Genomic DNA, 22,869 nt, shown 5'->3' with positions numbered 1-22,869 from the left:
GAGGATAAAAGGTGATTCCAACTGTAGTCTTTTTTAATTTATTTTTATTTGATGATGATTTGCATTAATCTGACATATATAAACCCATGACACGCGGGAATACAGAGAAATTAAATTCTTGAAAAACACAGAATTAGCGAGTTCGGAGACAGTCCAAAACAAAATCGGCTTCTCTCTGATCCACGCAGCTCACCACCGCAGCTGTCAGGCTCAGCGATCTTATGTAACGTCATTAGAATGTATTTATTACAGCTCTATTGCACAGTTGAAACCATTTTAAGCTGCAGCTCGTTTTGTGTGTGTGTGTGTCACAGGGAGTATACATTCTGTAGAACTGAACTGCTCATGTGTGATACTTTGTAAATGATCACTTATCAGTCACTGCAGAGTGGAAACAAAAAAACATTCACAACATTGTCTCTTCACTGTGACTTCTGATGAGCCGCCTCTGGTATCGACACTGTGTTATTGAGCGTTAGTTCCATTCATAGACGGACAGAACAAGTGAGCTAATGGAAGACTGACTTTATAATAAAGCCTAGTCATTATTATCAGCCGATTCCAGTTCATCACATCAATATTTTTGATATTTCTGTATCAGCATATGTGTTATACGATAAATAATAAGACATTGTGGCATTTATATTATTTAAAAATGCATTTTTGATTGATGTTCAATCTGTTTACAAGGTCGTAGATACCATCAAAGATAATGAGGTCATGTCCTCCGCTGGAAATCGGAAGGAGGCGGGATATTCCTTTGAATTACAGGGGACTTAATAATAGAGTTTACATTGTCAAATTACAAGAATATTACACATGTTGGGTTTTTGTAAGGTTCATTCTTATGTGTTTTAGACGAAACCTTTTCAAACTTCACTGCATTTTTTAGGCAAAAGAAACCCTGGATAAATTAAAAGGACTTAGTATTCTCCACTAGAAATACATACCTGGTATTATAGAAAAGGTTTTGAAGCAAGAGGAAGAGAGGAACTAGGACTAAGTGGAGAAGACCGTCAGACCGTGCTACAGTAAAATGAGTAGTTTTCTAAAGGGAATCTAGTGCTCGGAAACATTCCTGCTTTTGTCCAGAGGGACTGCCAAAATCAACACAACATGAAAGTTCCTTGTAGTAGCTTTAATGGTTAAATTTATCTATAAAATGGGCCTTTTTTGAATTTTAAAAGGCTCAAAAATATAACAAAGTTTAGGTGAAAGTTACTCTATGGTTTATAATTCAGTTTAAAAAAACTGATCTACATTTTTATATGCTTGAGCTTTTATTTTTCATGCATCAACATAAATATGTTTGTAGTATTTGTGTCATTTATAGTTGTTGGTCTACATCAGTAGCATGTGAATAGATCTCTTCAAACTGGTTTGAGGTTTTCAAAGAGCAGGCTCCACTTCGGGTTATTTGTTCAGCTCTTGTTAAAAAGGTCACAAACTCTTTCACAATCAGGACAAACAAGGAACCTGACAAAAGGTTACACAGAGACAAGCACAGAGGAGAAAAAGCAGGCATACAAATTGTGTCTTATGTAAAACAGATTTTCATTTTGAGTTAGAGTGGTTTATTGGAATTTTTTGTCTGAAAGTGTGGTCTCTTTAATTGCAAAGCTGGAATGTAAATATGATAGCCGTGACCAGTAGCTGATCAAGTGTGTCAGGAGTGGGAAAGGGAGCTGTTTGTGAAAAGACGACCTTGTGCTGAAAGCCTGTTTCCGCTCTGAAGCAGATGAATTGCTGAATTTTCCGGGCAGACTTGCCTGGACACTTCCTCAGTCGCGGCCCTTGTGATCGCTAGGACATCGCTGCTCACTGAGGCTCTATTGTGACGTCCACTTTCTCACACTTTGGCGCTGCCAAACGAGCCCTGTGCATTTAAAAAACACGTTCCCACAAAAGACACAAACGGCTCTGTGTTTTAAGGCTTAAGAACACGTTTGTAAATCCTCCTCTTAACTTATTCTTGTTTAGTAGTGTTTTTCCAAGCTCTGACTGTTTCTTTTTTTCCTGGAAGGAGATAGTTTGTGTGTCTGAGGCCGCTGCCTGAGAGAGGATGTGTTATTCATCCAGTGCCGGGGCTGATGTATAATCTCACTGGAACACAGAGTGGCCTTTTCACACAGACTTCCCCTGTGCTCTGGAGCTGTTTGTCCTGCAGTGGTCTCTTCCTCAAACAGTCGATTGAGCACGCTGCCTTTCTGCTGGGCCCAGTGTGTTTGTTTGACTCCTTTGTCACGGCCCTCTGTGGATGTCACCCTGTCAGTTCGCCTGTCTTTTCAGGCCTCTCCAGGGTGACTCGGCTTTATCCTCCCCCGGTTTCCGGAATCCTCTCCATCCTGTTTTCAAGCCGAGGAGGAACCAGTTTTTTAAGCCTCTTATCTTTACATACCTTACTCCTAATTCCTAGACAAGTCTGTCTTATTGTTTATGACTGCTCTTGGAGATGGCTATTCTTCATCAGCCACATCCTTGCAAACAACAATGATGATAATGATGATAGGTGGTGGTGAGTCAGGGGTGGCTGACAGTAATTACAAGATACAAAGCCTGTAGATCTCCTTAAAGTCAGAAATCACAGGGATGACAAGCACAACATGTATTTCTGTCTTGTTTCTGGCACATTCTCCCTGTCAGCATGGTGCAAAACATGTGGGTTTCTAGTCCCAGAATGAGCATCTTTTCTGCCATCTTTCATTTTTTCCGGAAGAACTGTTCTTCTTTGACTTGTGGACCCACAAAGTGAATATTATACCAGGCTACAGCAGCGCCTTTCAGATTCTCTCGGATGCTGAAGGAGACATGCTGCACAACAAGGCTGGCATGAGCAGAGTACGTGTGTTGCCCCCGCAGTTTCCCAGGCTTATCCAGTTGCCTGGCACGAGCCCTCGGTGGCTGGCACAGGTTTCTGAAGGTTAAAAGAGGATTTCATATAAAGACAAATGGCCGTAAAAGACAGCATGCTGCTTGGTGTTTATTGTCAACTAACAATACATGTTAGACATTTATGTCCTTTTTCAATCTGAGAATCTTTTTGTTTTCATGCTTAATATACACGAGCTGGACAAAATAGCAGCAACAACAATTTAATGCGATTCAGTCATGTGACGGATTAACAAAATGAACTGTTGCCTCCTTGTTCCTTTCGCTCTTGGTGGCTTGTACATGAACACAGTGTTTATTTAGGGTGATGTCCCATGCAAACATGATATCAACTGAAATATTAAAGCTATTAACCATGAATGTCAGTATATTTCAATCAGTTCCTAAATAGCTTTAATAGCCCAATCTACTTTTAATCTGTACTGACATGGTGTTAGAATACCAACTGTAAATGATGTTTCAGTTTGCTGTATTTCCCCATGATGTTTCTCCGTGTTTACTACACAGCTTAACAGTTTCATGACGCCCCATGTGACTATTGTCCTTTGTCTCTTGCAGAGGCTCCCTACAATGAGACCCCTCCGTCATATGGCTACGATCTGGAGCACTCGGAGGAGCACCAGCCTCGACACGACCCTCTGTCCTTCACCGGATCCCCGTCCACCTCGCCACGGCTCCGCTCCAAGAGTCGGAGCAGCCGAGACACCCAGTCCTCCGGCTCTCTGGAGTCAACGCTGTCGGTAATGTTACTGGGTCAACTCCCACCAACCCGTCACAGCTCGCAGTGCTGCCCCTTCATCTTTCTGTTCCCTGCACTGTCCTTCACTGTCCTCTCTCCACGCACCATTCAACTCTTTGAGCAGCGCTGGCTTCTCTTTCTGTTGAAGAGAAGTTGCTATTATGGTGTAAAAGTACCAACTCTAACCCATCATTCTTGCTTAAAACAAAAGCAGATATTATGTTAAAGCCAACAAGTTTTTCAGGTGAAGTTCATTTTAATTTTTCAATGTAATTATTAAAATGAGAAGATATTTGTCACCTTTGTCGCTTGCTTAATGCAAAGTGTTACGGCATTTCCTATAATTCCTGTTCTTCCTGTTGCACAGAGGATATTGCTTGAACTTATTCTGCTCCTGTGTAGTGGTGCTGCGTGTACATAAAAGTCCTGGAGATACTACAAACCCCATTCTGTATTTGTGTTGTTTTACACTTCCATGTTTTGTGCTTTTAAACTAAACACTAGATCTCTTGCTAAATCTGACAGGAGGTCAGTAATGTAACCATGCACTGGCTGCCAGTCTCCTTAACAGTTGTTTTAATTGTTTATTAAAAAAAATCTTTCAAAATGATTACTAATAAGTTATGCCAGTCCTACTGTTTATAGTTGCCAAAATGAATCAGTTTTCAAAAGGCTAACACTTGACTAGACATTTCCTAGGTTGACATCTTTCTGACCAAGTAAATCATGCACAAAGCAGAGCAAATACAGTGTGACTTTAGTGATTTAGAATGACGCTTCCTCAAATGATGACATAATTAGGGTTATTTTCTCCCCCAGAGCCATTTAAGGCGCTATACAACTTCTCTTTACAGGTTGAGAAGTGCTCTGTATAACGAGTTAACTGAACTTCGCGTGTAAAATCAGTGAACGACCCATCATAAAAACTACGGAAGAATTGCCCTTCAGCCAGGCATTTAGTCAGCTGAGGCATCCAGAGGCACACAATGAAATTTATAGTTGACGGTACAGCTCCCAGATGTGAGTGCTTTCAGAATGAAACCGGGCATCGCTGATGAACACCATACACGCTCTGCAAACATACTGTGGGCGAACAGATGTTTAAAAGAGACGCAGCTCCCCTCCCCCTCTTCTCTGTTCCTGTCCTATCTGTGTTATTCTTATCCTCTGGTGTGTGCTTTTGGTGGTCTTCAAAGCCGAAATCATGAGGGTGGGGGGGCCATGCATGTAGTGTTTTAAAAAAAAACTAGCTATTGTAATGGCCGAGCTGGATACAGCACCTCTCAATGCTTGAGTGAGCCTCCTACACAACATGATAGCCGGCACCATGATGACTGATGGCTTTGACCTGTTTAGGAGTAACAACTGCTGGACTAGAAACACATTTGTCTTCCTTAAGATGCTAGGAGTCTCTGGTGCAGGCCTCTTGGAATGTAAAACTCCTACAGAGTTTAATCAAATCTGGTCTGTCCATAATCCCACGACAACAATATCTGCAGCCAGGGGTTTGCAGAGGTGTGTGGGGTAGTTTATTAAAGATCAAACCCATTAACGTTATCATTAGTCTTTTTTGTTGGAGAATGTCTTCTCTTCATATTTGAAAAATATGTTTTCTCTTTCTGCAATGTTTGTATCAGGTGGAGTTGGATCAGGAGAAGGGGCTGGAGATGAGAAAGTGGGTTCTGTCAGGAATCCTGGCCAGTGAGGAGATGTATCTCAGCCACCTGGAGGCCCTGCTGATAGTATGTGAAGCTTATAACACACTCACACAATCATTTCCTGAGTTGGTTGACCCTTAGTGTAGAGTACTTTACAGCATTAAACAAACCTTGTGACATACGTATCTAGCATCTTAAATTATATAGTTTTTTAAATGCTTGTATGTGTGCTCCTTTATTTATTATTAAAACTTTTGAAAGAAGAAATAACACCTCTTCCTCTCAGAAGTTTAGGTTTCATTCATAGATGATAAAACAAACTTGTTGCTTAGTTTAACACAACAACGGGCCACAGTGTGGGTCTGGTTTATGTAGCTTGTTGGCTAACGTTAATAGCAACCCTTATCTAAACAGGGCTGTGTACCTGACATTACTCAGTCGGTTAGTGAAACCATCTAACTTTTGAAAGAATAAATTACATGTTCTTCCTCTTGCAGATAAACAGATGAAGTCATAGGTGATATAAACACGCCCTGCCTTGCTCAATTAAAAACCCTAAGGCTACAGCAATACTTGTCATACTACAAAACATGTGGCTACAATGTTTGTCCAATAAGTAATAGCTTATGTTAGCAAATGTAAGCTAATATGATCAAACTCTTTATAGATAAAATACAGTTTATGCTATTGCTGATAAACTGACATTACTGAGTCAGTTTGTGAACTATTTAACTTTTGAAATAAGAAATAACACGTTCTTCCTCTAAGAAAAAACAAACATATTTATAACTAATAAAAAACCTTTTTTGCTTAAATTAATAAACAAAAGCTTATGTTAGCTAACTAATGTTTGCAAAACTTTGCTAGATATTGCTGTTTAACTGACATAACTGAGTCATTTAGTGAAACTATCTAACCTTAGACGGAACAAATAACACTTTCCTTGTCTTACAAATGAAAAGATGAATTTATAAGTGATAAAACGCACCCTATTTAATACACAATTGCTCATGTTAGCTAATGTTAGCTAACTTTTTTAATAGCCTTTGCCTCTCTGCTATGGCAACAGTGTGTTACACTGCATTTTTGCATTTACCATTTTATATACCACTTGTAGTTACAGTGGCCACTGCTCAGAGTTAAGGCTTGGCTTTAACTTGTTACATGCAAAAACAAGTATTGTTCTTTTTTTAATGATTGGGGTAATGCATAAGGCTTGTTTGAGCAGATCTTCTAAATTCTAAATGTGTCTTTTAACCGTTGACTGTGTTTGTTGAAAAATCTTCAGTCTACAAAGACACTATCATTACAAAAAATGTAATTGTGCTATTATTTCCTCTCACTGGCATGGGCTTTTATGTTGAAGATAATCCTTAAAAACCTCATTTGTTTATTGCTTCATACAGTACATTTAGTAACTGTTTCATACATTTGGACTGTTATTATTTATCCAGCCCATGAAGCCTCTGAGGGCTGCAGCCACAACATCCCAACCGATGCTGACCATCCAGCAGACAGAGACCATCTTCTTCAAAGTGCCAGAGCTTCATGAGATCCACAAGGACTTCTATGACGCTCTGCTGCCCCGAGTCCAGGACTGGGACCACCAGCAGTGTGTGGGCGACCTCTTCCAGAAACTGGTATGGTGATGATATACTGGTTAGCTTCAGTTGGACAACCAAGGGAACAAATATGTTCAAGTTGAATACGTGTGTCAACATAATCATTGATGGTGAAAATACATTAATATTGTGCAATTATATTAACACAAAATATATTCAGCAATGCCTGATGACAAATGTCTTTAAGATTTATTATGGTTGAAGGAAAACATGTTCTGACAATGTTTCAAAGCCAAAGCAACAAAAACCTGCTTTTCCACTTATTTTGACCTATCTTGAACGCTGCAGTGAATTGTTGCAAAGAGAGAAAACAAGGAAGTCTGATATCAGTGGTACATGATGTTGATATGAGTGAAATGTTGCGATATTTGTTTGAATTGAAAAGCTTTGAATAGTTGTTTAAATGCAGTATGGGTGCGTAGTTACCGCACAAAGTTAATTACAGTATGGCAGTCACTCCAGCTGATTTAAACCCTCCTTTGGATCAAATAACATGAACCCTCACAGCACCAAATTGTATATTGGATTTTGATCAAACAGACCACCATTCGTCTAGTCAGTAACTTTCAGAAACTAATTATAGCATGCTTTAAATGTCAAGCCTTGATCATTAATGATAGTTTAAAGAGGGGAGACTTTCAGGGGGAAAAGGTGGGAGTATTTGGCTGTTAGTAATGCTCCGTGGATCTTGCAGTGCACATGTGAGTAGACTGACTGGAGTCATCCCCCGGCCAGATAAAAGCCTTCATTCACCACATTATAGGCAGTAAACAAGAACAAAACGCTCTATAGGAGGTCGCTGAATAACAGCTACCTCAGTGTTTGCCAACAAACATTTATACATGGATTTGCATATAGTCATGTGAGAAAACATTGAATCACACACATTTGCATTAAAACCTCCTGTAATACTGTTATGCCAACTCGTGCCTGAGCACAGCATACAGTGACACAGCTAAGTACCCAGTGGCAGTCACATACTTAAATCTTCCTTCTCTGTTAAGGAGGAATCTAATCTGTGCTCTACTTGTGCCCTGTAGGCAAGCCAGCTTGGAGTATACCGGGCCTTTGTGGATAACTACAAGGTTGCTGTGGAAACGGCGGACAAATGCTGCCAGGCAAATGCTCAGTTTGCAGAGATATCTGAGGTATGTAATCACGCCACGCGCAGCAGGCACGTATTTGATGTTGCACAGCTGCCGGGGACAAGTGATGACAGGGCAGTTTTCAGCAGTCCTCGCGGTGTAACAGGCACGCAGCTCTTAACAACAATGCTGATTGTTTTAATTGCACTGTGGGGGGAAGTGATTTAATGAGGGAATTTCTTCTCACCATTCCCTCTGGTGTTATCTTCCTGCCAGAATCTCAAGGTCAAAAGCACAAAGGACTGCAAAGACCAGTCGGCTAAAAATTCACTGGAGAGTGAGTACTGAGTGAAATGAATGGCCAGCCTACACATAAATCAATATTGCTATAAGTAGTTGAGCTGTGACTTGGCCTGTTGAGCTGACTCTGCCTCCTCCACAGCTCTTCTCTACAAACCCGTGGACAGAGTGACGCGCAGCACACTCGTTCTGCATGTAAGTCGATCCGCCGAACACGAATCTGGAGCAACATCTCATCAGCCCTTAGGAGAGTATGGGGGGGATTCAATGTGTCATCATTTGTTTTTTTTCCATTCTAGGACCTCCTGAAGCACACGCCCTCCAGCCACCCGGACTATCCGCTGCTACAGGACGCCCTGCGCATCTCTCAGAACTTCCTGTCCAGTATAAATGAAGAGATCACCCCACGCAGACAGTCCATGACAGTTAAGAAGGGAGAGGTCAGTATGGAGAGCTGAGTCCCTTCATCAACTCAGGGTTATGCTAATGATTCTGACTGCAGAAGGATAAATAAATCCTCCTTTTAATAAATGTGCTTAAGCGAGCTGAATCCTAATTACATATACAATATGTTCTTTGTAGATAAATCATAAAGGGTCATTCCATCAATTTATTTTGATGAATGTAGGCCAGGTTGTTAATATGCACTTAGGGCTTGAGTAGAGAAGGACAAATTAAGAGGTACAGATTATTCCCTTTGTGGAGCACTTGTTCTCTTTGTGGAGCGCTTATTACGTTTTCCAAGGACCGAGTCAGTGGTTTGAATGTCGTGGTGGCACAATGACGAGGCCTTGGCACGACAATATTGACTCCCAGGGCCACTCCTGCTTTTACTTTATATGTTTTTTTTATTTGTCCAGTATATGCTTCATTCACTTACACCCATTTCTGGTGGTGTGCTAACTCTCAGGCGCAACATTATTTCATCGTACAACATTTAGGGGAGAATCTAGCTTGCTTTCGAACGTTGTTTCACAGATATACTATATGCAAAATTATTGAACTTGGAGTCCACGGTCATGCTAGTGACTAAATGCTGACTTCTTTATGGTAACACACTCACTCTGACAATGCTAACATGCTGTTGTTTAGCAGTTATAATGCTTACTATTGCCACAAGCTTAGTGTGTTAGCATGCTACACTCTGCTAATTAGAACTAAACACAAAGTACAGCTGAGGCTGATGAATATGTAATGGGAATCCATCCAATAGTTTTTGAGGTATTTCAGTCTTGACCAAAGTGATGGACCAACTGACAGACAGACATTGCCATCCATAAAGCCATGCCGCTATTGTGGCTGTAATTTGTAAAGGGTATTGGGCTTCATTTTATGCGATAATATGTTACCAAAGTTCTTGGTTCGCAGAACACTTGATTATATTGATTTGAGGTTTGAATTTTGTCCCAAAATGAACACTGTACAGTATTTTAGGACACTTTCCCTAACTTGATTCTACTCACCGATACCGCAGTAATGAGGAATCTAGGAACATATCTGCCCCCGCAATTTCCGTCATGTCTTGTCTGACAGTAAAAAGCTCTGAGCACAAGGTGTCTGGAAGCTGCAATAAAACCGGATTGTGAGTCAGGTCGTTGCTGACTCATCTTGGCCTGTCTGCTTTCGCTCTGAAGGAAGTCCACAATAGAGGAAGCTCGTGACAAAAGCCTGTAAACACTGGGGGCAAGGGGTCTCCATGTCTCAAACCAGGAAAACCCGTCGATCACTCCCATCCTTCCCTGCCACGGTCTACTCTCCTTCCCAGAAATGACCTGCAGTGCTCCTTATCAACTTAACTGTCTAACCAGCCTTCTGTACTGGGTGTGTACCGATTTAGCCGTGCTTCCTGAACCACACACACACACACACACGCACACACACACACACACCACGCATCTAAGGGCTCTGATTCAAATGACCTGAATGAGAACTTCCTCTGTTTTTTCTGGGAACTGGCCTGACCCACCTGGGTGGGATATTAAACCAAATGAAAGTTCTTGGGAACATTCTTCTGTGTAGAGTCGAGGAAGTCGGAAGTCCCACAAGGAGATTGACAGATAACAAGCCAGCAAATGACAGTTCAGTCACCGGTTTAAAATACGAGATTGTTGGGATTCAGCTGTCAAATAACTTTGTACCCATTGTTGATCTTTCGCACCATAATTACCGTTACCATTTAAACTCACGACTTTGTTTTGCTCCACCTCTTGTACATGCCTCGCTGCTCAACTTCTCATTATAGTGCACAATAAAAACAGAAGCAGATTCCAGTGCCAGGAGGGCTATAGCACTGTGCAATTACAGTTCTGGTTTTTCCATTGGATTATTGACTGTTTGCGGTCGTGTTGGTGTCACGACATAATAAGCGAATGTCACCCTGGTTTTTGAAACCAGGACAGTGCTTTACATGTTTGAGGGGGCTTCATAACAGGCCTGTAACCAGCCTGCACTGAACTGTGTGCCTGAAAACAGAATAGGAAAGCCATGCTGCAGTGATTTCCTCGTTTTCGTCAGACTGTGGTTGGTGTGGGATGGTTAAGCCTCACATGGGCAGTGTCACTGTATACAGCCTCAGCCCAGAGGTCATAAGGCTGATGGGGAATTTAGATGCACGCTGCTGCAGGAACAGCTCATGTCATCACATGTTTCTATCGCGGGCTGGACGGATCGCTTAGGACGATGCTGGTGGTTGAAGAAACATGCTGTATACATTTTTGGCCTTGTTTTGGACTCGTCACAAATGATTTATTGTTTCGGTTATTGTGTTTACATCCGCCTTGAGGTTTGGTGGCATTCATCGGACAGCACAATAATGTGTACAGTAATTATAAGCACGTACAAAAACATCAGCACAAAATCATTGTTTGTGAACCCCAAATTAAAGCAGTTTAAACTGAGCATCAATAGAAACCTTAAATTAGATACTGTACTTTCAGCAGTTCTTAGTATTGCAGCTTTTTGCGCAGTGAAATAGTTGTTGAAAGCACCTTAATTCTCACTCACAGTTTCATTAGTTTACTAATTATTTAGATTATTGGGGGTGTATTTGAGAAAAAAGAGAGTTATGTACTGTAAGTGTAAACATGGGATTTCTCATTTCCTGTTGGTAGAACCGTCAGCTGCTGAGGGATTGCTTCATGGTGGAGCTGGTCGAAGGTTCCAGGAAACTCCGTCACGTCTTCCTCTTCACCGACCTGCTGCTCTGCACCAAGCTGAAGAAACAGGCCGCAGGGTAAGTCTGGGTCAGCGTCCAGCCCGAGGCTATGGGACCAGGAAGATCAACTGGTTCAAAAATCCCTGTTAGGGAATGAGAGTCACTCCACCCAGACAGACATTAAACGTGTTTAAAGCAAATTCTGCTTTGCTGGAAATGGAACAGTTTCATTTTGACCCACCAGCGGTTGCTGCTGGAGTTAAATGCTATAATTTCACCAACAGTGTTCAAGCTTGTGGCTGTTTGTACTGTTGGTTTCACGCTGCTTAAAAAAACATTCTGGTGAGAGAGTTGGGCAATTGCTGGGTGAAGAAAAAATGAGGTCATTATACACACATTTTGTGCTCCAACAGAAAAGGGCAACAGTATGACTGTAAGTGGTACATCCCACTGGCGGACCTGACTTTCCAGACCATTGAGGATTGTGAGTCCACCCCCATCCCACTGGTCCAGGATGAGGAGATCGACGCCTTGAAGATCAAAATCTCCCAGATCAAGAACGACATCCAAAGAGAGAAGGTGAGGATACACAGATATTAAATACACCTACAGAAACTAAACCCTGTAAATACAAGGAAATGTGTCGTTTATGAGACATTGGTTTATTGGGGATATTAGATAAGATAAGATAATCCTTTATTAGTCCCGCAGCGGGGAAATTTGCTGCACTGTAGAAACACCAGAACAATGACAGCTCTTTAGACAAAACTAAAATACAATGAGGAACTTATAAGCACATGTAAATACAACAAATGTCTAGACAGCATGTCCTGCATCATTTTAAACCTGGTACTGGTAATCTGTAGAGAACCACCAAAGGACCAAAGGCCATCGAGCGACTGAGGAAGAAGCTTTCAGAGCAGGAGTCTCTGCTGCTTCTCATGTCGCCCAACATGGCGTTCAGAGTGGCCAACCGAAACGGAAAGGTGAGTCAGGAGTCCTAAAGAAGGTTCATTGCAAAAAAAAATCATGCTAAACATCATCATGAATATCTTGCACTGTCAATAAACAACTTCTTAACATGGTTTCTGGCGCCCTCTGCTGTTACAGCATGAGTGCAATACAAAATCCAATATATCATGCCTTTTATTTCTTTCAGGGTTTCACGTTTCTCATCTCTTCTGACTATGAACGTGCCGAGTGGAGGGAGATCGTTCGTGAGCAGCAGAAGAAGTGTGAGTTAACCCGGCACTTTCTATAAGAGACACAAAAGTATTATTATAACAGTTTAAGTAACATATTGGTGTGACTTGCATTCACCTTCACTGTGTCCTGCAGGCTTTAAAAGCTCCTCTCTGACCTCTCTGGAGCTGCAGATGCTAACTAACTCATGTGTGAAACTGCAGACTGTTCACACGATTCCAATGACCATGAATAAGGAAGGTAGGGTTCACAATGCATTGTACTTTTTAGGGTTTAATGTACATTTTAATATACTTACAGTTCTGTATTATTATCTTAATCCTCATGATCTGAACGCTCCCCTCCGCAGATGATGAATCTCCTGGTTTGTACGGCTTCCTAAATGTCATCGTCCACTCTGCGTCAGGGCTGAAACACAGCTTAAGTAAGTTGGTTATCCTCCTGTTTTTGACTGGCAGTCATCTCACTGATAATTATAGAGGTTGCATGCGATGTCTCATCATCCTCTGTGTCATCTGCCATACCCCCCCCCCTCCTCTGTGGCTGTCAGCTGGGTGGACAGCTGCATTGGAACAAGTGGGATTAGCCAGGAACACTGTGTACAAGCAGCCTCAAATATGTCTCAAATCACTGCCTGCTCAAACGTTTTGCTCTCTGTCACAAAAGGTAGTCAGGTAATAGTCAGGGAACACACTCCTCTTTGCTGTTTCTTCAGGTACCGAGACAGTAACTGTAATGACACCAGACAGAGAGTAGATTGATGTGAATCTTTAGGTTTTAGTTTGATTTTGATTCAACTATTCAAACTACTTCTTTTTGTGCCCACTAGACCTTTACTGCTCTCTGGAGGTGGATTCCTTCGGCTACTTTGTCAACAAAGCCAAAACACGCGTGTACAGAGACTCTACAGAGCCCAACTGGAACGAGGTGAGAGAGCAAATCAGAGCGGAGAAAGTTAATGAGTGAGATCCACCTTCTTTAAGACCGTGTTTCCCTGATACATAACTGTTTGAAAATCAAGCATTTCAGTTTTGAAAAAGTATGTGAATCGTCAGAAAAACTGTTCAGTGGATAGAATAAAAGTACGTTGTTGTGCGCTGGGCTGAAACCTAGAGTAACATGTTTTTTTGCTCTGTGTCTGTGCAAGGAGTTTGAGATTGAACTGGAGGGCTCTCAAACGTTGAGGCTGCTCTGCTATGAGAAGTGCTGCAACAAAACCAGGCAGAGCAAAGAGGATGGAGAGATCACAGACAAGATCATGGCCAAAGGACAAATAAAGGTACGGACGAATAAGGGTAGACCAGGGTCGGGTGGCAAATAATTGCCTTTGTGTTTGGTAAATACCTGAGAGGATCAGATGGGTATGGGTTACCACATTTTTGTTAGCCTTCCCAGTACTAGATTCTTAAGGTCCAAACCAAAATCAATAACAGAGAGTAAGAAAATATTATAAAACAACTTAGTTTTTAACATCAGAACATAAAAAAAACATACTAGTGAGTGTTTTTTAAAGTTGATTTTGAAAAAATATTATCAAGATGGTGTATGTACTGAGTGGGACATTTTAAATAATAAACTTTTCAGTGGTTTCTGGTGGAAAGAAATAACTTCATACCTCAGACTTGTATCATGTCTGGCTGTAGTTGTAGCTTCATATTTGATAATAAAAAGTGTACTCCCAAAATGACAAACTATTCCTTTTAATGCCAGTCACGGAAAGGTAAGGTACATTACCTTGTAGTTGCTGTCTGGCATTCTGGCATTATATACTAAATATTTGCCTCTTATACATCATACTGTATCCCATTTTGCAACAGCGGAAAAATGAACTAAAAATCAATATTTACAGATTTAGTATTAATCCAAAATTATATAGTTCCACTCACATGTGTAGAAAAACAATTGTTGCCTATGTGGAGTGAGCATGCTCACTCACATGATTCCAGTACTCTATAGTGGTATCTCATTTGCACTGCTGACTGCAGCAGTTTTTTGGGGGGGGCTAATCCTGCCCGAGGAGGCCCTTAGCTGTCTAACTAGAAGTAAGCCATTAGTTTGCCAGTAGGTCACTTCATGTTGACCCCTGTTAGCGGGTTGTGACTGAGGGCGGATTAGTCTTTGGGTTGACCAAATGTAGCCGTTGGCACGGCTCCAGAGTATGACAGCGAGAGAGACAGAGCGCTCTTTGATCAGCCAGTGAAGGGATTTCCTTGCTGGACAGGTGGGTGAAAACTCTGTTGAGGCTCAGCCAGATACTTGCAATGTTGTTCAGGAGCCAACAGCCTGGAGAAAGGACACCTGTCAGGTACTTAAATCACTTTCATGACCTGTGGTGTCATGTTGGCCTTTCCTCTTGCTTTGTTGGTGTCTACATCAATGGTATGGAGACCAAAGTTAACAATATGACACAAAAAATTATTTTGATTTTGTGTATAACCTCATATGCACAAAACATGACAAACGTACACACACATGAAATATGAAATGCTAAAAATGGTAATACAGGTTAATCAGTATTATTTGTTAAAAGGCTCAAGTTATTTATATATATATATATATATATATATATATATATATATATATATATATATATAGTAATAAGTTAATAAATGTATCAATGGAAAAAGAAAAACAACAGAAAAAAAATCTTTAAAAAGAAAATTAATTGAAAATTAATATTAATAAAAAAGAAAATATAAAGATTATTAAAGAAAAAAATATATATATATATATAATATATATATATATATACATATAAATATAACTTGAGCCTTTTAACAAATAATACTGATTAACCTGTATTACCATTTTTAGCATTTCATATCCATGAGAATTTGAATGTTTTAGCTGAGGCAGGATATTAAGACCCGCTCTGTAGGAAAAGAAATGATGATTGTTGTATGTTGGATTTTGATACAATATATTAATGTTGGGGAGATGAGTCTGATGTATAAGGTTGCTAATCAGTAGTTGGCCAGAGAGGATCTTGTTTAGGCTACCTGAGATGCTATATCACCAGCCTGTCATCACAGCGGCAGGCGTGGTCATGTTGGTAATGAGGGTAGGAGGGGATTCTCAGGAGTTAATCCTCCAAATCCATCTGGGAAGTACAACACATAGGCAAGCGTGGACGGCCGGCTGCGTGGCTTTGTTCCCTTCTGACTCCCAGAGGAATGAAAGGATTTGGAGCATAACAATACCAAGACCTGAAGATGACAGAGAGTTTTTGTGAAGATTCAGCTGGACCGCATCAAAGAAGATCTTCAAGATTCTTCAAGGCGATGTGATCTGGATCAAAGACCTGCTGCTCTTGTTTGTGACGTGGTTTAGAAAGTAGTGCTGTCTGTGGAACAGCGCTGGTTTCTTTGTTTGTTTGCCTTTAACCGGTGACGGTAACATTTTAGAGTTGAGAAAGGTTCATGCAGGAAAGAATGAGTGAGAGTAATCCTAATGAGGAGGAGAGAGAGGATCAGGTCTGTAGCGGTGTAGAGGAAGAGGGAGACACGGATCAAAGGAAATCCTCGTGTACGGGGGCCCGACTGTGGGACCGAGTCCGCAGCAGTCTGATCGGACCAAAGGTAAAGATATGGAGAATGAGCCGTGGACAAACCTACATGGGATGTTGTTGTAAAAGAAGCCTCTGGAACCTACATTTATGGACATACTTGTTTTTGCTTTCTCTCATTTTCTGGTGATATTTAATATTATTTGTAATATTATTTTATTTGTACACTTTGTTGTATTTCTGTTTGGATTCATCCCTTTTGAGTTTGAGAAACTAGCACTGTACCGCCTGTGCTTCTTTTTCTTTTATTATTTTTGATTAAAAGTATTACGTAAAAAATATATATTTTCACTGAACAAAGGATTATCTGAGTGAGATGTTATGGTTTCCTGGGTGAAGGAACATCTGCCATCTTGGACAGGCTCAGTGCTTAGCAGTCGGACAGGATGTTATTACATTACTCATGCCTGATCGCTGTTAATACAGGCTGTCAGATTTGGTATTAGACAGGTGACTAAAATAGATCACTGACACCACCTGGCCATATGGAGTTTATGTTTATGTAAGGCTGAGTGAAGTCATTGAGCAGGTAGTACTCATCATCACCTGGTACCGTATTTCCTGTTTTTTAATTCTGAAGAGAATCTAAATAATTAAATGTGAAGTGAAACTTGAAATAAACAATGTTGTTTCTTTTTTTCAGCTGGATCCTCAGACATTGCAAAATAAAGACTGGCAGAGGGGAGTCATCACCATGAATGGGGTAAGTTTTTTGTTTTTTTTAGCAACCTAGTAAAAAGAGGAAAGTTGAATGAAAGCTTGATTATAACACTTAGCTTCTGATTTTCCGGGGTTTTTTGCACCACTTTCCACTTCTTTGAAAACGTGCTGCTGTTATAGGTGTCCAAAATGACTGGTTTCCTAACTTGTTTCAGATTGAGGTGAAGCTTTCGATGAAGTTCACCAGCAGAGAGTTCAGTTTAAAGAGGATGCCTTCACGGAAACAGTCCGGCGTCTTTGGAGTGAAGATCAACGTAGTAACTAAGTGAGTCGATATGTGTTTGTGTCGTCCCCGTATTCCCATTGTTTATATTTTATGCAACTCATAACTTATGAGTCAACAAATATGTGCTCCTTTTTACAATATATTAAATTATTTTAGTTTTTGTGAAAGAAATCAGATTTTTCAATGAATGAAAAAGAGAACCTAGTCTGCTGAGAATAAACAGAAATGTGATCTTTTGAAAAGCATTAGTACTCACTATACTCCATGTGGTGACATGGTACTTCTTTCAACCCCGGCCTCTTGTGTTTACAGCATTAATGTGATGCGTTGATTTTTTGTTAAAAACTTGTTCCTGTGTGACTATGTCTTCCTCACCAGACGAGAACGCTCCAAGGTCCCCCTCATTGTGAGACAGTGTGTGGAGGAGATTGAGCGACGAGGGATGGACGAGGTTGGAATCTACAGAGTGTCTGGAGTCGCAACTGACATCCAGGCGTTGAAGGCTGCATTCGATTCCAGTGAGTTCAGTTTGATTTCTTGTCGAGCTCTGCAGGACTGAGTCGTACTAACTCGTTCACTGTGCAGCTTGTATTTTTTGGTGTTTAGTAACTGTGGTGTCGTCTTCCCCTGCAGACAACAGAGACGTGTCGGTCATGATGAGGGAGATGGACGTAAACGCCATCGCTGGAACACTGAAGCTGTATTTCCGTGAGCTCCCGGAGCCTCTTTTCACTGATGACTTGTACCCCAACTTTGCTGGAGGCATCGGTCAGTCACCACGTCTTTATTTTGGCATAATCTTTCTGTGATCATGAAGGTGTAAATGCAGTTGCGAGTTGTGAAACCAGCACATTCATTCTGTGCACTTTCGCCTTGCAGCTCTGTCTGACTGTGTGGCCAAGGAGAGCTGCATGCTCAACCTGCTGCTGTCTCTACCAGAGGCCAACCTGGTGACCTTCCTCTTCGTGCTCGACCACCTTAAAAGGTAAAAGACCCCACAAATATTACATTATTTGAGCTAGCGTGTATCAGTGTGTATCAGTTGTAGGTCAGTGTGCATGTCTGTTACTTGTTTTTTTTCGAATTTTTCAGTGTGATGAGAGGTGAAACCAGTATGTTATAGTTGATTTAGTGTTCAGCAGTGATGAAATAAATACGTACTGTTTGGGTTGGGATCTTTTAAGTATCTATAGATAGAACATTATTAGTTGTAAAGGGTAACCAAAAGTAATGGGTGGTTGTAATATTATTATTTGAAAACCTTCCAAAACAAATTCATAAACGGAGGTCCTGAGAGGCAACTGGGAAAAAAATTCTGGAGATCCATTTTCTAGGTGTGATATAAATTTAAATTCTCTGCTGTAAAAGGAGGTTTTTTTCTAAATTACTTTTTGAAATTTTCATCGGTGAAAAAAAAAGGTTTAGCAGTCGATCATTTTAAGTGTTTGTTCTTGTAATACTGATTTTGGGCCACAAGAGTGCAACACTATCCCATGTTGTGTGTGTGTGTGTGTGTGTGTGTGTGTGTATATATATATATATATATATATATATATATATATATATATATATATTAAAAAGAATAAAAATAAGGAACAATAACAAATGATTTGGGAAAACACGGGAGAGAAAACTATAAAGATCAGTCAAAGAAAATGGATCACCAGAATTTTTCTCACTTGCTTCTCTGGGCTTCCATATAAATGCATTAAAGGCAAGTCTGTGCAACTTCTAAAAAAATATATTAAACATTCTTCATGGGATAGATGAAAAGTTTCATTCCTGGGCAATATATTTCACACTTGATCAATTTAATACACACTGATAAAGCCTGATTTAGTCTGATATGATGTAAGCTAACTTTTGATACATAACTGAGTAATTTTTTTCTTTGTTCTTACAGGGTGGCTGAAAACGAGTGCATCAACAAGATGTCTCTGCACAATCTGGCCACCGTTTTCGGCCCCACTTTGCTGCGGCCCTCCGAAAAAGACAGCAAAATCTCAAACAGCTCACAGCCGATCTCCATGAACGACAGCTGGTCTCTAGAGGTCATGTCTCAGGTACAACCAGCGTCAGGATATTGATAAGTGACATAGTGACATTTGGACTGCGGGTCTGATCACACCTTTTTTTCTGTGTCCGTAGGTTCAAGTCCTTCTCTACTTCCTTCAGCTGGAGGGCATTCCTACCCCCGACAGCAAACGTCAAAGCCTTCTCTTCTCCACTGAAGTATAACAGGAACATCATGCACTTGTCTGAAAAATGTTCGGATTCAGAGGCAGAATGTCTGCTGCTCAATGAGCTGGACGCTGCTGAGCAGCCATGGCTGACTGGTTTACTGAGGATGCTTATTTTAGCCACTAGGTGGAACCATCAACACACATTGTAAACTAGAAAACAGCCACCACGACCAAAGCCATGTCTTTTGGAGATGTGATGACAGAGAGCGTGAGCGTTCTGTTTGCTTATAAGCTTGCCTGCTGTGTCAGTTAAAGACGACCCTACATGATGTATGTACAAAATATATCATTCCTTTTTTAATTTAATTTAAATTTCAAGAGGCGTTATTTACTGTACTTGGATATTTGTCCACTGCCCTGTTCTGTCACTGTGCACATGAGCTCCATATTCACAGAGAGGGATTTCTGCTGTAGTAAGATATACTGTAAGATTTATCTCCGTGGATGAATGGTCGGATGACTGGACATATATTTTCATGTCTATACATAATGTTTTTTTTCCCAGAAATGTTTTTGAGTTGTTTGAAAGCTCACCTGTGCCAATGTTTCCCTGCTGATGGCCAACAGAACATTTCATTTACCCATATGTTTACACACACTCTTAATTTTGTACAGAATCTTTAAAAATTTGAGACTGAAAAACTGTAGTTCACACACAGCAACATGCAGGCATGTTGATCAAACCATTTAAGGTGCGGCAGTATCTGTGCTATACTATTTGTATAGTGACCTTATTCAGTCCACAGGATCTCCCTGCGGTGCCCAAACCAACTTTTTATGTAGATATGTGTGATTTATTTTGGACGTGGTACAGAGAAGTAAAAGGCAAATCATTCCAGGCAAAAGGCGCGGCCTGATCTATGGAATGTATACTGTGCTGTGTGTCATTTTTAATTTTACAGTTGTCTTTTGTCCATATTTCATATGTTTTGTGTCCACGTTGTTTTCTGATTTGATTTATTCTGTTGATTTATATGTGTTGCTTCCTGCATTCCTTCACTGTAGTCTACCTATATAGGACCAAACCACACTGCTGTAGAAATGAGAGCACCTGGAGATAATCTCAAACACTAAATGTTCCCAGCGATTCACTCATATCCACGTCTCCTGGCTTATTAATAGGTTTATCATCCACATAACTGGTATAACTTACTGAAAATACACTGTGTTCTTGCATTATTCTTTTCCAAATCACTGCAAGTATTCAAACACTTGTTAGCACAAACTGTAACCCTAAAGGCTTGTGATTTATGTAAAATAAGCAATAACTATTAGAGGTTCTTAAGGATGAGACTAGCGGGTCTTGTGTGTATGATTGATGTAAATAAAAAAACTTGGCAACATTATTCTTGCAATGTCAACTTTCTAAGCATGAGATAAAACGTAATCAGATTTCATTTCTGACCCACCCTTTAGTAAATATTAAGATGAGATGTCATGCAGGTGGTTCAGTGCAGGACTGGAGAGGACAGTGATGAGCCTGTAAATTAAAAAGCAAACACACATTAAATGGGACTGGGCTTTGTTGGTCCAGGATCACTGGGTATGTCCTCTGCAGACATTTCCATTAATATAATAGTTCATTAAAGGTAAATTTACTTTCAAATTGTTATCGTTAAGCAACCACCAAAACAAAAAAATAACGGAATGTGATTTAGTAGTCTTATAATATTTAAGGTGTTTGATATTTTAGTGTTATTGTGACGATGTAGCTCATCTTATCTGCAGATACTAATGAGTAAACTACTGATTAACTTGGGTCAATGTGTTCCCACCAGCTCTACTCTGATTGCAGATTGTGTGAGTTGACTTTTGTCATTTTTTAACACACAAAAAACGACCCACTGGATATTGAGACGTCCTGTGGGCAGTGAAGTGTCCCCACCACACACACCCCCACCCCTTGTACAGAGGGTGATGCTGAGATGATGCAACCAGAGGAGGGGGAGACAGAGAGAGAGAGAGAGAGAGAGAGAGAGAGAGAGAGAGAGAGAGAGAGGGGATCATCCGGCTGCTGCCAACTAAGTTGTGGCTTAACGAGCTGTTACAACCTGCAGAATGAACATTTGTCATCGTATCAAACGAACAGCATCAGGAGAGACTCGGGTAAGGATCTGTTCTCTTCTTGCTGTCTCTTTGCCGGCTGTGCTAACAGTGTTAGCCCACCGATAGCATTAGCAGCCTTTAGCTTTGACAGCTGGGGTAAATGAACTGACTGCAAAGAGACGCACAGATCTGCTGTGAAGTTGTGTTTATTACAAAGAGTCTCTTTGTTTGTTTGTTTGTTTTGTTTTAAATAGCAGACAGTTGTTGTTTTAAGCAGCAGCAGAGCAGAATTCATCTTCTGTAAAGCTCTCAGAAATCACCTGGACATGTGCTAGAAATAATTTCAAAATAAGACGCAGTGTGTTTGACATGGAGCCTCAGTTTCATTCATAATTAAACACACTTTTTTTCTCCCCCTGATTTAAACGCAGTTTGCATTTAACTGCAACCTTTGTTTTATTGACTGTAACATTTGTAACAAAGCTTTTGTTATTCTTGACAATGGTTTAAATTTATTATGTGATACATTTCTAGTTTGGCAAAAATTAGTACTCTAAACATCTTGGCAATACTTTGACGTTACTTTGCTAAATATTATAACATCATTTTGCTTACGTATGGTCTTCAGATCCTTTGACTCTGTTTAGTAAAATGAAAGTTTCTTGGCTATTTATATCTGCAATATAAACCATATAACATTACATTACAGACATTTAGCAGACGCTATTACATCTACTATACTTTATATCATATCTTATACATATACTTTCTCTCCAGGTCTATTATCCTGCTCTATTGGTGATTTTATATAATAACAACACGTAAAAGTGAACACAAATGTAAACACAGTTAGGAGCTTTTATTTTTTTTGTTTGCATTTAACTGCAACCTTGCTTTCTTTAGATCCTTTGACTCTGTTTAGTAGACCACATGACACTAAAACCCTCTGCAATACAAATACACTGTGCAATACAATAGTTATAATAGTTTCTGTCTGTATATATAATATTTCAGTTACTGTGGATTCTTTACTGTTTTTTACTGCTTTTTTATTGCTCATTTGCTTATTTATAATACTTATTTTTGATCTTGTTTTTTTTTTTACTATGTCTCTTGTTTGCACTATCTTCTATGCTGCTGTAATCCTGTAAATGTCCCCGCTGCTGGACTACTTATTTTATCTTTATCATATCTTAAAATGAAAGTTTCTTGACTATTTCTATCTGCAATATAAACCACATTACAAATCTACTATACTTTATATCATATATTATACATATACTTTCTCCCCAGGTCTATTATCCTGCTCTATTGGTGATTTTATATAATAACAACAGTGTCATGAGAAGTTGTTGCAGGGTCGTGCTTACGTGTCTAGTTTTGTGCTTTTGTTTTGAAGGCGTTCGGCCAAACAGGAAG

General features: G+C 40.2%; 1 protein-coding gene across 1 annotated transcript in view; it reads left to right on the top strand.

Annotated features, from left to right (window-relative positions):
* The window catches only part of si:dkey-91m11.5 (PH_BCR_vertebrate and RhoGAP_Bcr domain-containing protein), a 31,652-nt gene extending 10,911 nt beyond the window's left edge, over nt 1-20,741 (top strand). Inside the window, 22 exon segments of the mRNA XM_054610622.1 lie at nt 3,448-3,629; nt 5,266-5,370; nt 6,741-6,926; nt 7,949-8,056; nt 8,270-8,330; nt 8,436-8,488; nt 8,593-8,733; nt 11,404-11,525; nt 11,861-12,026; nt 12,314-12,433; nt 12,607-12,682; nt 12,786-12,890; nt 13,000-13,074; nt 13,480-13,577; nt 13,798-13,929; nt 16,859-16,918; nt 17,091-17,200; nt 17,540-17,679; nt 17,795-17,929; nt 18,041-18,146; nt 19,065-19,224; nt 19,310-20,741. Of these exon segments, the coding sequence (XP_054466597.1) occupies nt 3,448-3,629; nt 5,266-5,370; nt 6,741-6,926; nt 7,949-8,056; nt 8,270-8,330; nt 8,436-8,488; nt 8,593-8,733; nt 11,404-11,525; nt 11,861-12,026; nt 12,314-12,433; nt 12,607-12,682; nt 12,786-12,890; nt 13,000-13,074; nt 13,480-13,577; nt 13,798-13,929; nt 16,859-16,918; nt 17,091-17,200; nt 17,540-17,679; nt 17,795-17,929; nt 18,041-18,146; nt 19,065-19,224; nt 19,310-19,399 (2,531 nt within the window). The 3' untranslated portion in view covers nt 19,400-20,741.
* Nucleotides 20,742-22,869: the final 2,128 nt, after the last annotated feature.

This window comes from Anoplopoma fimbria, chromosome 13 (genome assembly GCF_027596085.1).
Source record: "Anoplopoma fimbria isolate UVic2021 breed Golden Eagle Sablefish chromosome 13, Afim_UVic_2022, whole genome shotgun sequence".
NCBI lineage: Eukaryota > Metazoa > Chordata > Actinopteri > Perciformes > Anoplopomatidae > Anoplopoma > Anoplopoma fimbria.
Note: the sequence above shows the minus strand (reverse complement) of the source record. Positions and strands in the feature narration are given on the sequence as shown.